The sequence below is a fragment of the Elgaria multicarinata genome, chromosome 3 (assembly GCF_023053635.1).
Source record: "Elgaria multicarinata webbii isolate HBS135686 ecotype San Diego chromosome 3, rElgMul1.1.pri, whole genome shotgun sequence".
NCBI classification, from domain to species: Eukaryota; Metazoa; Chordata; class Lepidosauria; order Squamata; family Anguidae; genus Elgaria; species Elgaria multicarinata.
The window spans coordinates 14,021,766-14,034,926 of record NC_086173.1 but is presented as its reverse complement, the minus strand read 5'-3'; the positions used below and the strand labels follow the sequence as shown (position 1 = coordinate 14,034,926).

The 13,161-nt window shown below is 45.7% G+C and overlaps 1 protein-coding gene across 1 annotated transcript; it reads right to left on the bottom strand.

The window, feature by feature from the left end:
• Window positions 1-6,924: 6,924 nt before the first annotated feature.
• C3H19orf53 (chromosome 3 C19orf53 homolog) lies at window positions 6,925-11,705 on the bottom strand. Its single transcript, XM_063119329.1, has 3 exons — window positions 11,540-11,705; window positions 10,462-10,517; window positions 6,925-8,244 (listed from the first exon to the last, which is right to left on the bottom strand). Exons 1-3 carry the CDS (start codon window positions 11,628-11,630, stop codon window positions 8,104-8,106), a joined length of 288 nt encoding a protein of 95 aa, XP_062975399.1. The 5' UTR covers window positions 11,631-11,705; the 3' UTR covers window positions 6,925-8,103.
• Between the last annotated feature and the right edge of the window lie 1,456 nt (window positions 11,706-13,161).

Genomic DNA, 13,161 nt, shown 5'->3' with positions numbered 1-13,161 from the left:
TTAATCTATTGTGGGAGTTCAAGTCCAAAATATCTGGAAGGCATTGAATTGCCTATCCCCATACATCGAACGTTCTCTGAGCATGGATCCTTACCCACCATCCAGGCATAAGAGTGAGGCATCAGCATTCAGGAGGTGAGGGGGAACCCCAGTGTTACAGATGTCCTTCCCCCCACCCAAAAAAAAAAAAAAAATATGGGGAAGAACAAATAGGGGAAGGACTAAAAACAGCAGAATGAGGACTGAGCATCTTCAGTGGTCATGGGATGCTGATTGATTGTTGGAGGAGGGATGGAAAGGAGCATGTTTAGCTGACTGGTACCTTGAGTCGGAACATTCCGTCACAGGTCCCAGTTGTTGATGATGATAACATCATCATCATCAATATTTGTTGCATTCAGAGCAAGTCATGCTTAGAGTAGGCCTATAGAAGTCAATGGGACAAATTTGTCATGACTAACTTGCATCACATTTATTTCAATGGATCGACACTACACATGACTAAGTTTGGATATAACTCAATCTTATTATTAATTAATTCAAAAATAATGTCTAAAACTGCAGTTACTGTAAACAAGAAAAAGGAAAAAAAGAACTTTAATAGTATGTCCAGAGACAAGACTATCCAGATAGTATTCCTCTCAATATCAGCTACAGGAATAGTTTCAAACACCCTGAAGCAAAACTTTGAATACATGTATCATTGTTCCTATCTAGTGCAATCAAAAAGCTGTCAGTCTCCAGGCTTGCCATACAACCAGGAAATTCCTAAGCAACAATTGACACTGGAGGCTTAGAATATTGGCTCCCCACTATCATAGAATCATAGAATAGCAGAGTTGGAAGGGACCTACAAGGCCATCGAGTCCAACCCCCTGCTCAATGCAGGAATCCACCCTAAAGCATCCCTGACAGATGGTTGTCCAGCTGCCTCTTGAAGGCCTCTAGTGTGGGAGAGCCCACAACCTCCCTAAGGAACTGATTCCATTGTTGTACTGCTCTAACAGTCAGGAAGTTTTTCCTGATGTCCAGCTGAAATCTGGCTTCCTTTAACTTGAGCCCGTTATTCTGTATCCTGCACTCTGGGAGGATCGAGAAGAGATCCTGGCCCTCCTCTGTGTGATAACCTTTTAAGTATTTGAAGAGTGCTATCATGTCTCCCCTCAATCTTCTCTTCTCCAGGCTAAACATGCCCAGTTCTTTCAGTCTCTCTTCATAGGGCTTTGTTTCCAGACCCCTGATCATCCTGGTTGCCCTCCTCTGAACACGCTCCAGCTTGTCTGTGTCCTTCTTGAATTGTGGAGCCCAGAACTGGATGCAATACTCTAGATGGGGCCTAACCAGGGCCGTTTAGAGAGGAACCAGTACCTCACGTGATTTGGAAGCTATACTTCTATTAGTGCAGCCCATTTGCCTTTCTTGCAGCCATATTGCACTGTTGGCTCATATTCAGCTTGTGATCTCAGTTCTATGACTGAGTAAGCCCTAGAACTACTATGGAAGGCGGGGGATACCATATATTCTCCTTAAAACGAAATACTATTATAGAATCTAGTAATGTCAGTCACAATGCAAAGGGTTCATTTACCTGCTTTTACCCTCCCATCTGAAACCTCCTCTGCCAGCAATGTCCTTCGGCATTCTACATAGGAAAAACATGCAAAAGAATAAATGAAAACAGATCTGACATTCAAAATGGCAATATTCAAAACTCAGTGGGAGAACTGCCTCCCAGACCTGCCCTTAAAATGGGAGCAAAGAAACTTCAAAGGGGAGCGCCAGTGTGAAAGTGCTGAATTACAATACAACAGGAGGTTCAGTACTGCCACGGTCACCTGTGGCTTGATACAGGTGTTAATTGGCTTACTAAGGCCAGGATGTTTGCACCATTTCCAAAACTACTTTGTGAATGGTCACTAAGATTTTATATACATTTAAGCTTTAACACAATCGTCACCGTCTCTTGTGGGGGGGGTTGCATTTCCATTTCCCTCTGATCCAGCGCCAAGTGAAAACATGGCTTTTTAACAAAGCTTTTAATGGTTGAATTCACCAAGTTGGCACATTGTTTTAACTGTTTTAATAGTTTTACTGCTTTTAAATTATATTTTTTTAAACTTGGTTTATGGTTTAATTTGTTTTTAGCTGTGTATATTTACTGTTTTATACTATATGCTTTTATCTGTACGCCACCCTGAGATCTTATTGATATAGGGCAGGATATAAATGTTTTAAATAAATAAATAAATAAATAATAAATTTTGCTACTTACATTCCCCCCCCCATTCACACTCTGTTTTTATATACCTGCCAACTTAGAATGCTTCATGCATCTGATAAAATAGATTCTAGTCCAGAAATGCTTATGCCTAGGGTGACCATATGAAAAGGAGGACAGGGCTCCTGTATCTTTAACAGTTGCATTGAAAAGGGAATTTCAGCAGGTGCCATTGGTATATATGGGGAACCTGGTGAAATTCCCTCTTCATCCCAACAGTTAAAGCTGCAGGTGCCCTGCCCTCTTTTAAATCTAGTCACTCTAGCATAGCTCTTGCAGCTTTAACTGTTGTGATGAAGAGGGAATTTCACCAGGTTCTCTATATATACCAATGACACCTGCTGAAATTCCCTTTTCTATGCACAACTCCCTGGATCTGGCATACTGATTTTAGGAGGGAAACAGCTAAAAAATGGAAAGAGTGGAAACACACACAACACACACACACACACACACACCTTGTGCCCCAGACAGCACAAGCTGACAGGCCTCCCCCACCCCCACCCCATCCCCAAGATTGCTCTGGAAACGAATCAATGGATCCATGTGGCAAATAGACACATCACACAGCTGCATAGATGGGAAATCTTTCCATTCCATTCCCTTCAGTTCCAAAAGGAAGCTTGCCTAAACCCAATATTCGGTCTCCAACAGTGACCTCTCCTGGTCATCACAGCGGAAAGTCTCCTAATGCTCAGCCATCAGAAGCTTTGGGCCCAAACTCTGTGCCAGATCACAGTAGTGAACCACTGGTGTGCCATAAGAAACAGAGTAATTCAAGGCCCAGGTGAGCTCAAAATAACCATCCACACAGGGAGCTGCCTAAGTGTGCCTGTGGATGGCTCAGTGCTCTGGCCTTGCTTCTTTCCTACCGCCTCTGTTCAGGAAGGTTAATTCTGCCCAATTGCTGCAGAAAATGGGACCGCTCAGTCATTCCCAACACAAAGATTTATCTCAGTTAGTTGTTCTCAAGAGGCTCCCTGTTGCATCTCTGAATGAGTCTCTGCCCTGGGCATGCCTCCTTTCAATCAAGTGGGAGAAGAGATAGTTAAGGGGCATCTCTGTATTGGGGTGTGTGTGTGATGGAAAGCTCCCATTCTCGGCAGAGGTGGGGCAAAATTTCCTGTCCAGAGCAGGGGTGTGCACAGTGTGTGTGTGGGGGTGCTTCTTACACAGCTTTCTAAGTGTGCTTTTAGTTTTAATTTGGGTGTGGCAGACATGCCACAGCTAGGAAACTTTTGGGGACCCTAATTTAGAGCTTGCCCCGTGGAAAGGAAGTTAAGCAGTTGGCTAGAAGCGACAGGGCCTGCTCAGTTGTGGCACCCTGTTTATGAATCACCCTCCCCAAAGTGGCCAGCCTGGCACCTACCCTTCTATCTTTTCTGCACATGCCTTTCTTTTTCTCCCAGCCTTTTAGATTTTATAGATGATTTTAAATTGTTTTCCCTGGACCTTCGGTTGGTTTCTTTTCCCTTTTGGTATTTTACATTCTTTTCACTTTATGTAATCCACCCAGGGACATTTTATTATGGCCCAGATTAAACATGGGGTGAGTGGGGTGGGGTGGGGAATCCAACTTGCATTCACACCAAAGAACCCATTACCTGCAAATTTCTCTCAGCAAAGGGCAGAGAAGGTAGGCCAGCAACTTATTTGTTTCCTAGTCCATGGGGGTGAGTGTGCATGTCCGCACACGTGCATGCTCACACACACAGATGAAAAGATTAATGGTTTTCTCAGAAGTGCATCGCCATCAGCAAATCACTCTCCTCTATGCTGTATCTCTGCTATGTTTTGCTGCACGTGCAACATAGGAGACCCAACAGATTTTCCCACTGAAGCACCTTTTCCTTTCTCCCTTGGGTGTGTGCATAAGCAGCTGACACGCCCCTATAAGTGTATGATACACACAGACATTGAGGGATCAGAAGGAATCCAACATTTGTTTACTGGCGTCTCTAGCTCCCCTTTGGAGGCAACTGTTTGATCTCAGGCTACTCCATTCACCAGAGCCATTCTCCACATTCTTATCTACCTGCTGCTCCAGCCCTCCCCAAAACTGGCCTCTGAAACAGCATTATCCCCCCATCTTAATAAAACAAAAGAGTTTAGCGTCCAGAGACTTCCTCTGTCCTTGGTGGGATTGGATCAGGTCAGGTCTCCCCCCGGGGTGGAGAGGCAGGAGGCAGGGCTATGTTGAAACCAGAGGACTGATCTTGGAACACAGAGATGGACAATTCCCAGTCTTGCATCAGCACCTTGATCCAAAGCAAGGGCAAGAGTGGGGCTATGCTGCATGGATCCTGCCCCTTTCTTCTGTGCAGGCTCCACCTTATCCTAGTTTCCACCAGTTACCAAGGCACCAGTAGGGATGCTTTATGCCTGCAATCCCCAGCTGAGTGGGGGGAAACTCATGTTAACAAAGAGATCCCCTTTCACACCACTCCCTCCCCCCCACACAGAGAGAGGTTGTACCATGCGTGGGGGAATTCCTGATCAGAGACTGGAGGTAACACGGGGTTTCTTCTTCCCAGGTCAGGGGACGAGGCCTTGGGGAGGATCCCACAGATGTTGCGCAACACTCTGCAGACAGAATTAGGCCCATGGCCTGGAGGTTGGGCTTCTCTGCTATATGGCTTGACAATCCATCGAACCTGCACAGATGTAACCGTACCCTCTACCCCACCCTCAAAGATCGGGAGTGAAGAAAACCCACAAAATATTATGTTGGGTGCAGAATTCTACTTCCTGAGGATCTCAACTTTAAGGTGGCTATTTATTATTTATTTATTATTTATTTATTACATTTTTATACCACCCAATAGCCGAAGCTCTCTGGGCGGTTCACAAAAATTAAAACCATCATAAAACAACCAACAGGCTAAAAGCACAAATACAAAATACAGTATTAAAAAGCACAACCAGGATAAAACCACACAGCAAAATTGATATAAGATTAAAATACAGAGTTAGAACTGTAAAATTTAAATTTAAGTTAAAATTAAGTGTTAAAATACTGGGAGAACAAAAAGGTCTTCAGCTGGCGATGAAAGGAGTACAGTGTAGGCACCAGGCGGACCTCTCTGGGGAGCTCATTCCACAACCGGGGTGCCACAGCGGAAACATGTTTCCTTTAAAACATGTTTCTACCCCTTATGGCTGCAAACACACACAAGCGGGGCACTGAAACAAAATGTTGCAGCATGGAGTGTTTCTGTTCAGGGTTCCACCCATTCCATCTTCCCATCTTCATTTTTGTGAACCGCCCAGAGAGCTTCGGCTATTGGGCGGTATAGAAATCAAATAAATAAATAAATAAATAATCACACACACACACACACCACAATCACACACATGCACATAGTCAGCATGCTCAGTCCGAATCAGGCTGTTTTATTTTTCTCCGTGGTGGTGAGGGAAGAGAACAACATACTAGTACTCAGTCCCAGCTACATTAAATGTGGGGATTTCTGCATTGATGTCTATGGGCAGCTCTCACTTCAGTCCCTGGGAATATTTAAAAATAGCTTCTCAGTGGGAACCAGGAAATGACCCATCCAGACACAGCTGTTTGCCTATCCTAAAAGATCTGTACAACCAGAATAAATTATGTAAACAATGCAGAAGAAATTATGCCAAACAGGGAATTATGCGAATTTGCTCATTTTGCATAATTTATTCATGTCACAGCATTTCTTGGTATATAATTTAGAATGTTTGAACACAACATTTTTATTTTTATGAGCATGTAGTCCTGATTAGATCCCTGGTTAATATGGATTTTACTTCTGAGCACATCAAATAAAGCATGTTGCATTCAGGGCTCCACACATTTTGGCTAGCCAAGGTGACCAACCTAAAATTTGTGGTTGTGAAGATCCTGTGCCACACCCAAGGAGCAAGACTTTGTCCCTGAACTTGAGCTGTACCTCCAAAATGCTCCCTTCCTTAATTTCAGCCTTGGGTCTTGTGGGAGGGGGTATTCTTTACAGAGCCGGGCTGCATAGCAGCACAGTGCAAACACAGGTTCTAGGCTGGAAGGTATCTCATTATTTTGGTGTTTCAAAAAACAAAACAAACTCAGGTTTCCTTTCACCCTGGGATCATTCCTGCACTTGCAATGGGCATCTCTGAAGCACAGTGCAACTGTGGGGACAATCCTCACCCTTCTTACTAGTTACACGTTTTAGAAAGAATCCCAGGATTCATCACACTTGCTAGAGGATGGCAGAAGATGTGCCGCAGTGAGTGAAATTGTGGACTCCTGGTTGCATCACATTAAAATACATGACAAAAACAAGAAAAAAAGGAAAAAAGGGAGAAATAGTCACAATTAATCCAAATAAGAAGGTTCAATTCCCATTGATTTCAACAGAAGGTATTCAAACATATTTCGCCAACAGGGCTTGTAATTGACGTTTGGCTAAATCACATCCTGTGTGTTCATAAACCACTTAAGAACATAGGAAGAGCTGTGGTGGATCAGACTGAAGGCCTCTCTAACCCAGAATCCTCTTTCCCAGGGTGGCTAACCAGGCGCCCCTGGGAAGCCACAAACAGAGCACCGGCTATTGTTTCAGAGCATTGCTAGTGAAACACTGTAATCAACAGAACTGCTGGAAAAAAACTGTTCATCTAGTGAAGAATGCACTTCTCAGGCAATAAATTTATTAAAAGCTGTGCAAAGACAGTTTTGTTACAAAACAAACATTTACAGTTGTTTACAGGAACAGCTTAATTTTTAAAAAATACTTTAGGTTTGGAATTGCTGATCTGAAAATGTCCCTTAACTAGAGGTTCATCCTCAAGAGTGCTTTGCCGTGGGATCAAACATATGGAAAGAGTATGAAGGAGCCTCCAGAGACGTTCTGCACATATTTTTTTTGAAGCTTTGTAAGAGGGACAAGCAGTAAGACATTACTAGCCCTTTGTACTGATCAGAAGTATAAGTATAAGCAGAGAGAGACAGAGGGACCCTTTCCTCAAGATAATTCACAAACACAGAAGTGTGAGTAAACCAAGATAGTTTCCAGGAACATTTAAGATCCAGAAGCTCAAGCTGCTATCTCTGGCTCTCGATCAGACTGAGTCAAGTCTTAGGCAGACATTCAAGTCCAATACACAAATGGCGAATTGGGGTCATGCTAGCCTTCCAACGCCTACCTGATATACAAACGTTGGGCTCCAAGCCTATACGTGCAAATCTAAATGAGCGTAGGCTTAATCCATGCAAAACTATACAGACCCCAAAGATAGGCCTATGTGCATTGGATTCTATATTTATAGGCCTACATTAAATCCAACATGCAAATATCAGGAAGGAACATGAGGTGCGTGTATGTGTGTGGCAAATCCCAATCCGCTTTTGCATGCAGGTATGAGATTTTGACTTCTAGTCTGACTCCGTTAACCTGGTGCTGCTGAAACCCCAGATTAAATGGCAGCCTCCAGTAGCTGCTAAAAACTCTGCCCAGTCCAACACTAAGTTCGTAAGAGGGTGACTTCCACTGAAGTCATTAAAGACAAAACAAATCCAAATATAAAATAGGAAAACTGCTGAGTCCTGAACAAAATCAACTTCCTACAAGGCAGAGATGAAAACTGAAGCTCCTCTCCTAATTTGGGGAAACGATATGTGGATTCTTGTGCGAAAAGAATGTGGATTCTTGTGCGAAAGAAAAGCGCTTCGTCTTCCCCAACAGAAATACCGCCACACTGAGCAATCTACAGGCCCTGTGAACTCCTGACAATGCAGATGAAGGGGACAGAGTCATGCAGGGGCGTCTTACAGCCCAGAGACACACGCCCAGGTGCACAGATCACAGCTAAGACTTGCTGGACTGGCCAGGCTCTTTCTTGGCTTCTGCTTTAGGGGCCTTCAGCACGCTCAGTTTCTTGGGTAGCTTAGCACTGGCCTTCATCACCACCTCCTGCTCAATCTTTTTACGGATGCCGACCTCCAAATTCTGGGGAGAAAAGAGCATGCCTGAGTTTATACAAAACAGAAGATGACAACTAAGCAGGTATGTACCTGAAATATCCCAATTTTCAGGTGCGCCACTGAGGCTTGGATGGAACCCCCTGGGAGGGTGGATTTATTTTTGTATTTTATTTGCTTAGAGCAGGCGTAGGCAACCTTTTTGGCTACAAGGGCCATATGTGGTACCAACTTAGGTGCACAAACACATAGAGCCCCTTCTCAGCAGGTAGGGATGGAGAGGTTTAAACCTCCCCTTGTTCCCCACTGAGATGGGATTGTTGGGAGGGAAGGTCTTTTTCTTTCTTTTTTAATATTTATTAGAGATTACTTCATGTATTCAACATATCACATACAATATAATATACCCCACCAAAAATGCACTTAGGCAATAAATGTAAGAAGTGCACACACTCCCACCCACAAACAAAATAATGGAGTGAAGCATAGTTCCCCTATTACCTTTTTAAAGTCTTGATATTACAATAAGTTTGTTCTATATTGGAAGTTTTATGATGTTCACACGTTCCATATCTCCTTAGCTACGGTCAGCATGTATGTCAGCAACTCAGAATCTACTGTATGTAAAATGAACTCCCAGCATGTAACACTAAATGCTAGTGGCTCATCTTTGTCTTGTAGTAACCGTAACTTATGCGTTATTTTTTCACAAATTGCGGTGGTAGACCATATATTTTTATACCATGCCTCTTTGTCTAAATTATTCAATTTTTTTCCATTGCTGTGCTACTGTCTGTCTCGCAGCTGCTGTTAAAAAAGTTATTAATTGTTTGGCTTCAATAGGTTCATTCTTATTATAAAACAGAGATAATAAAAATAGTTCTGGGGAAAACTGAATATGTTCCTTGGTTATCTATAATAATTCCTGATGTAGTACATGCCCAAACTGTTCAACCAGCAGGCATTCCCAGTTGGGATGATCATAAATGCCTCTTATGGAACACCCCCTCCAACAATCAATTTCTATCTGAAGTGATGTGAGCTATTTTCACTGGGGTTCTATGCCATCAATGCAGCGTCTTCAGGGCTGTTTCTTTAACTGCTTTATAGGGTCTTTGCAACCAAAGCTGATTCCATTGGCTATCTGGTATAATAATAATAATAATAATAATAATATATTTATTTCTTACCCGCCTCTCCCTTTGGATCGAGGTGGGGAACAACATTAGAACAGGAATCAATACATCTTAAAAATTCTTGATTTACATTGATCTGGCTAAGCCTGCTGGAAAAGGCTAGTCTTTAAAGCTGCCTTAAAATCACACAGAGTTAATTTTACGAATGTCCTCCGGCAGGCCATTCCACAATCTGGGGGCGACAGAAGAAAAGGTCCTCTGGGAAACTGATGTCAGCCTAGTTTTAGCTGACTGAAGTAAGTTCTCCCCAGAGGACCGGAGTGTGCGGGGCGGACTGTATGGGAGAAGGCGATCCTGCAGGTAACCTGGACCCAAACCGTGTAGGGCTTTAAAGGTAATGACCAACACTTTATACTTTGCCCAGAAACTAATTGGCAGCCAGTGGAGTGATTTTAACGTTATGATAAAATTAGTCTCCCATGCCATTTTCAGGCCTTGTAGAGAACCTGTTTCTATCTCAACTAAAATACTGTATACAAAGATGATACAATTCCCTTCCCTGCAGACCATGTGGAGAGAATTGCTGTTTTCTAGCTGCTGGTGGTTTTGAAGCACCAGGGCTGCGGGGTAGGGAAGGGTGAAATCCTCTTCCCTACCCCAGCGAACCTAAGAACTTAAGAAAAAGAGTCATGCCGGATCAGAGCGAGGGTCCATCTAGTCCAGCACTCTGTTCACACAGTGGCCAACCAGCTGTCGACCAGGGACCAACAAAGCAGGTCATGGTGCAACAGCACCCTCCCACCCACGTTCCCCTGCAACTGGTGCACACAGACTTACTGCCTTGGATACTGGAGGTAGCACATAACCATCAGGGCTAGTAGCCATTGATAGCCTTCTCTTCCAGGAATTTATCCAACCCCCTTTAAAGCCATGCAAACTGCTGGCCATCACTACTGGTAAAAAGCACTCTATGTCACTGAAGCCACTGAATGAATAGCAAACAACATGTGCTCAAAAAGCACAACCTTCAACTACTGAAAAAAGCGAGTTGCTTCCTCTGGAGTTGCTTCCTCAAGAATTTGGCATAGAGAAGAGGGGGGGCAGCTCACCTTCTTCAGTTTCTGCTGCTGGATCACACGAGCCTTCTTGGGAGCAATTACACGGCCTGCAAGAAGAAGCCAACACAGAGTGGATAAATTCTCTTTTCACGAAGGGCGCAATCCTGTGCACATTTAGACAGATGAAAGTCCTACAACCCCCTGTATGCTCCAGCCAGTCCTGCTGTAGGCATGGCTGGGGCACGCTTATTTATTTTTTATTTTTATTTATTTATTACGTTTTTATACTGCCCCATAGCCGAAGCTCTCTGGGAAGTTCACAAAAATTAAAACCATTAAAAACATAATCAAACATCCAACAATCTAAAAACCCAAACACAAAATACAATATAAAAAGCACAACCAGGATAAAACCACACAGCAGAAATTGATATAGGATTAAAATACAGAATTAAAACAGTAAAGTTTAAATTTAGGTGTTAAAATACTGAGAAAATAAAAAGGTCTTCAGCTGGCGACGAAAAGGGTACAGTGTAGGCGCCAGGTGAACCTCTGGGGAGCTCATTCCACAGCCGGGGTGCCACAGCGGAGAAGGCTCCGCTCCTAGTAGCCACCTGCCTCACTTCCTTTGGCAGGGGCTCACGGAGAAGAAACCCTGTGGATGATCTTAAGGTCCGGGCAGGTACATATGGGAGGAGGCGTTCCTTCAAATAACCTGGCCCCAAGCCGTTTAGGGCTTTGTATGTTAAAACCAGCACTTTGAATCAGGCCCGGACCTGGACTAGCAGCCAATGAAGTTGTAAAAGGACTGGCGTGATGTGGTCTCTCCGGCCAGTCCCTGTTAGTAAACGGGCTGCTCTGTTTTGTACCAGCTGGACCGTTTTCAAAGGCAGCCCCACCTTTGTACGACTCCTGCCTGTCTGAACGCGCATAGGATTGCGCCCTAAATCTCCCATGTTGACGGTGTAGCGGACACATGGGCAAAGAGGAGAGCATTTTGGCATATCCGCAATCCCTCTGAGCATGCACAAAATCCTCTCCCCCTCAGAACTGGCGGAAAGACCGCTCTCGCTCGCTCTTTTTTGCAACTCCGGCTCCCGGCCCGGCAGTCACCCTTTCCCCTCCGTACCTCCCTTGCGCGGCCCCCGGGCAACCGCCGCCTTCTTCCCCGCGGAGGCGGCCGCCTTGCGCGCCTGGAACTTCTGCTTCCCCTGCGCCATGGCCGGCTCTCTCACTTCCGCCACCAGCTGCGGGCCGAAGCCAAGCACGGAGCGAGAAGGAGGCGCCGCCTCCGACGCAGAGAAGAGCCGCGAGCGCGACCGCGAGAGGCGCTGCTGGGGTGGGAAGCGTCGGCGGCCGCTCCAAAGCGCAAAGCAAAGCGCGCGCGCGTCCAGGAAGGCAAGCGACAGCGACACCCCCACCCCCGGCCTCTTGATGGACGGCAGGCTCTTCCGGAACGAGGGGACGGAGGGGGGAGAGACCCCCCCCTCTGCGGGCGGATGGCAAAGGGCAGCGTTGGGGGCAGGGCTGGTGCCAGACTATTTTGCACCCTAAGCAACGTGAGCTACTTTCACCAACACCACCACCACCCCACAAAAAAATGCCAACGTTGATTTTTAAGAACAGATGTTTCCTGGAAAAAATAAGAAGCACAAAACTTGAAACTGCTGAATTTATTTGAAAGTGCAAGAAATACGTCATGCCAATTATAGCAAACAAATTGGAAAGGAACGTCTCTGGGTCTAAAATGCATTATTTAATAGGAATATCACCTCCAAATCACCCCCCCCCAACTCACACGCGTGCACACACACACTCAGCATCACTCACTCCAAACAAACACACGCATGAACACATGCATTCACTCAAAGACCCCCTGCACCCCATTCACCCATATATTCTCTCTCTCTCTCTCACACACACACACACACCTCAGTCTTACCTTACTCGCTTCTCTTTCTTCTCCACCTCCTGGTACTTGCTTTCTTCTTCCTCCTTCTCTTCTTCCTCTTCCTCCTCCTTCCCCTTCTTCTTCAGCGCTGGGGTGGGTGCTGGAGGCCCAGCCGCTTGCGACAGTGAGCGAACTGAGCCCCGCCCCCTGCCTCGCGTCTCCCTCATGCTGACAAGATGGCGCCCCGTGCCCGCTCAGCCAAAGCGAAGCCAGGGACGTGGAGGGGAGGGTGGGCAGCTCCACATTCGGACTTCGCCCAGAAGCTGCCCTCCGAGAGGCGTTATAGCTAGAGCAGCTCTGGGAGGGCGGAAGTCCGAATGTAGAGCCGCCCCACCCCAGCGTCCCTGGCTTCGCTTTGGCTGGGCGGGCACGGGGCACCATCTTACCCGCCCAGGCCCAGCTGAATCCTCGGGTCGGGCCGGCTCACAGCCAACGTGTGCGAGTGCTGCGCCCAGCATCCCTCTTAGCTTGGCGCTCTAGGCGGCCACCTGAGTGGCCTCTATAGTAGCGCCAACCCTGGATGGGGGTCGCGGGGGAAGTTTAGGAAGGGGAGTGTGACTTCTCTGAGAGTGTCATTCCACACGTGGATTCTTTGAGAGTGCCAGTCATCATAGGGATCTGGTAGGCATGGCTGACTTGGACTTCCAAAAGGCCTTTGACAAAGCCCCTCACCAAAGATGACCCGGAGCAAACGGATCAGTCATGCAATAAAAAGAGAGGGCCTCTTGTGATCAGCAGCTAGTTCAGAACAGAAAACAGAGAGTGGGAATAAATTCTCCCAGCGGGGTCCCACAGGGAAC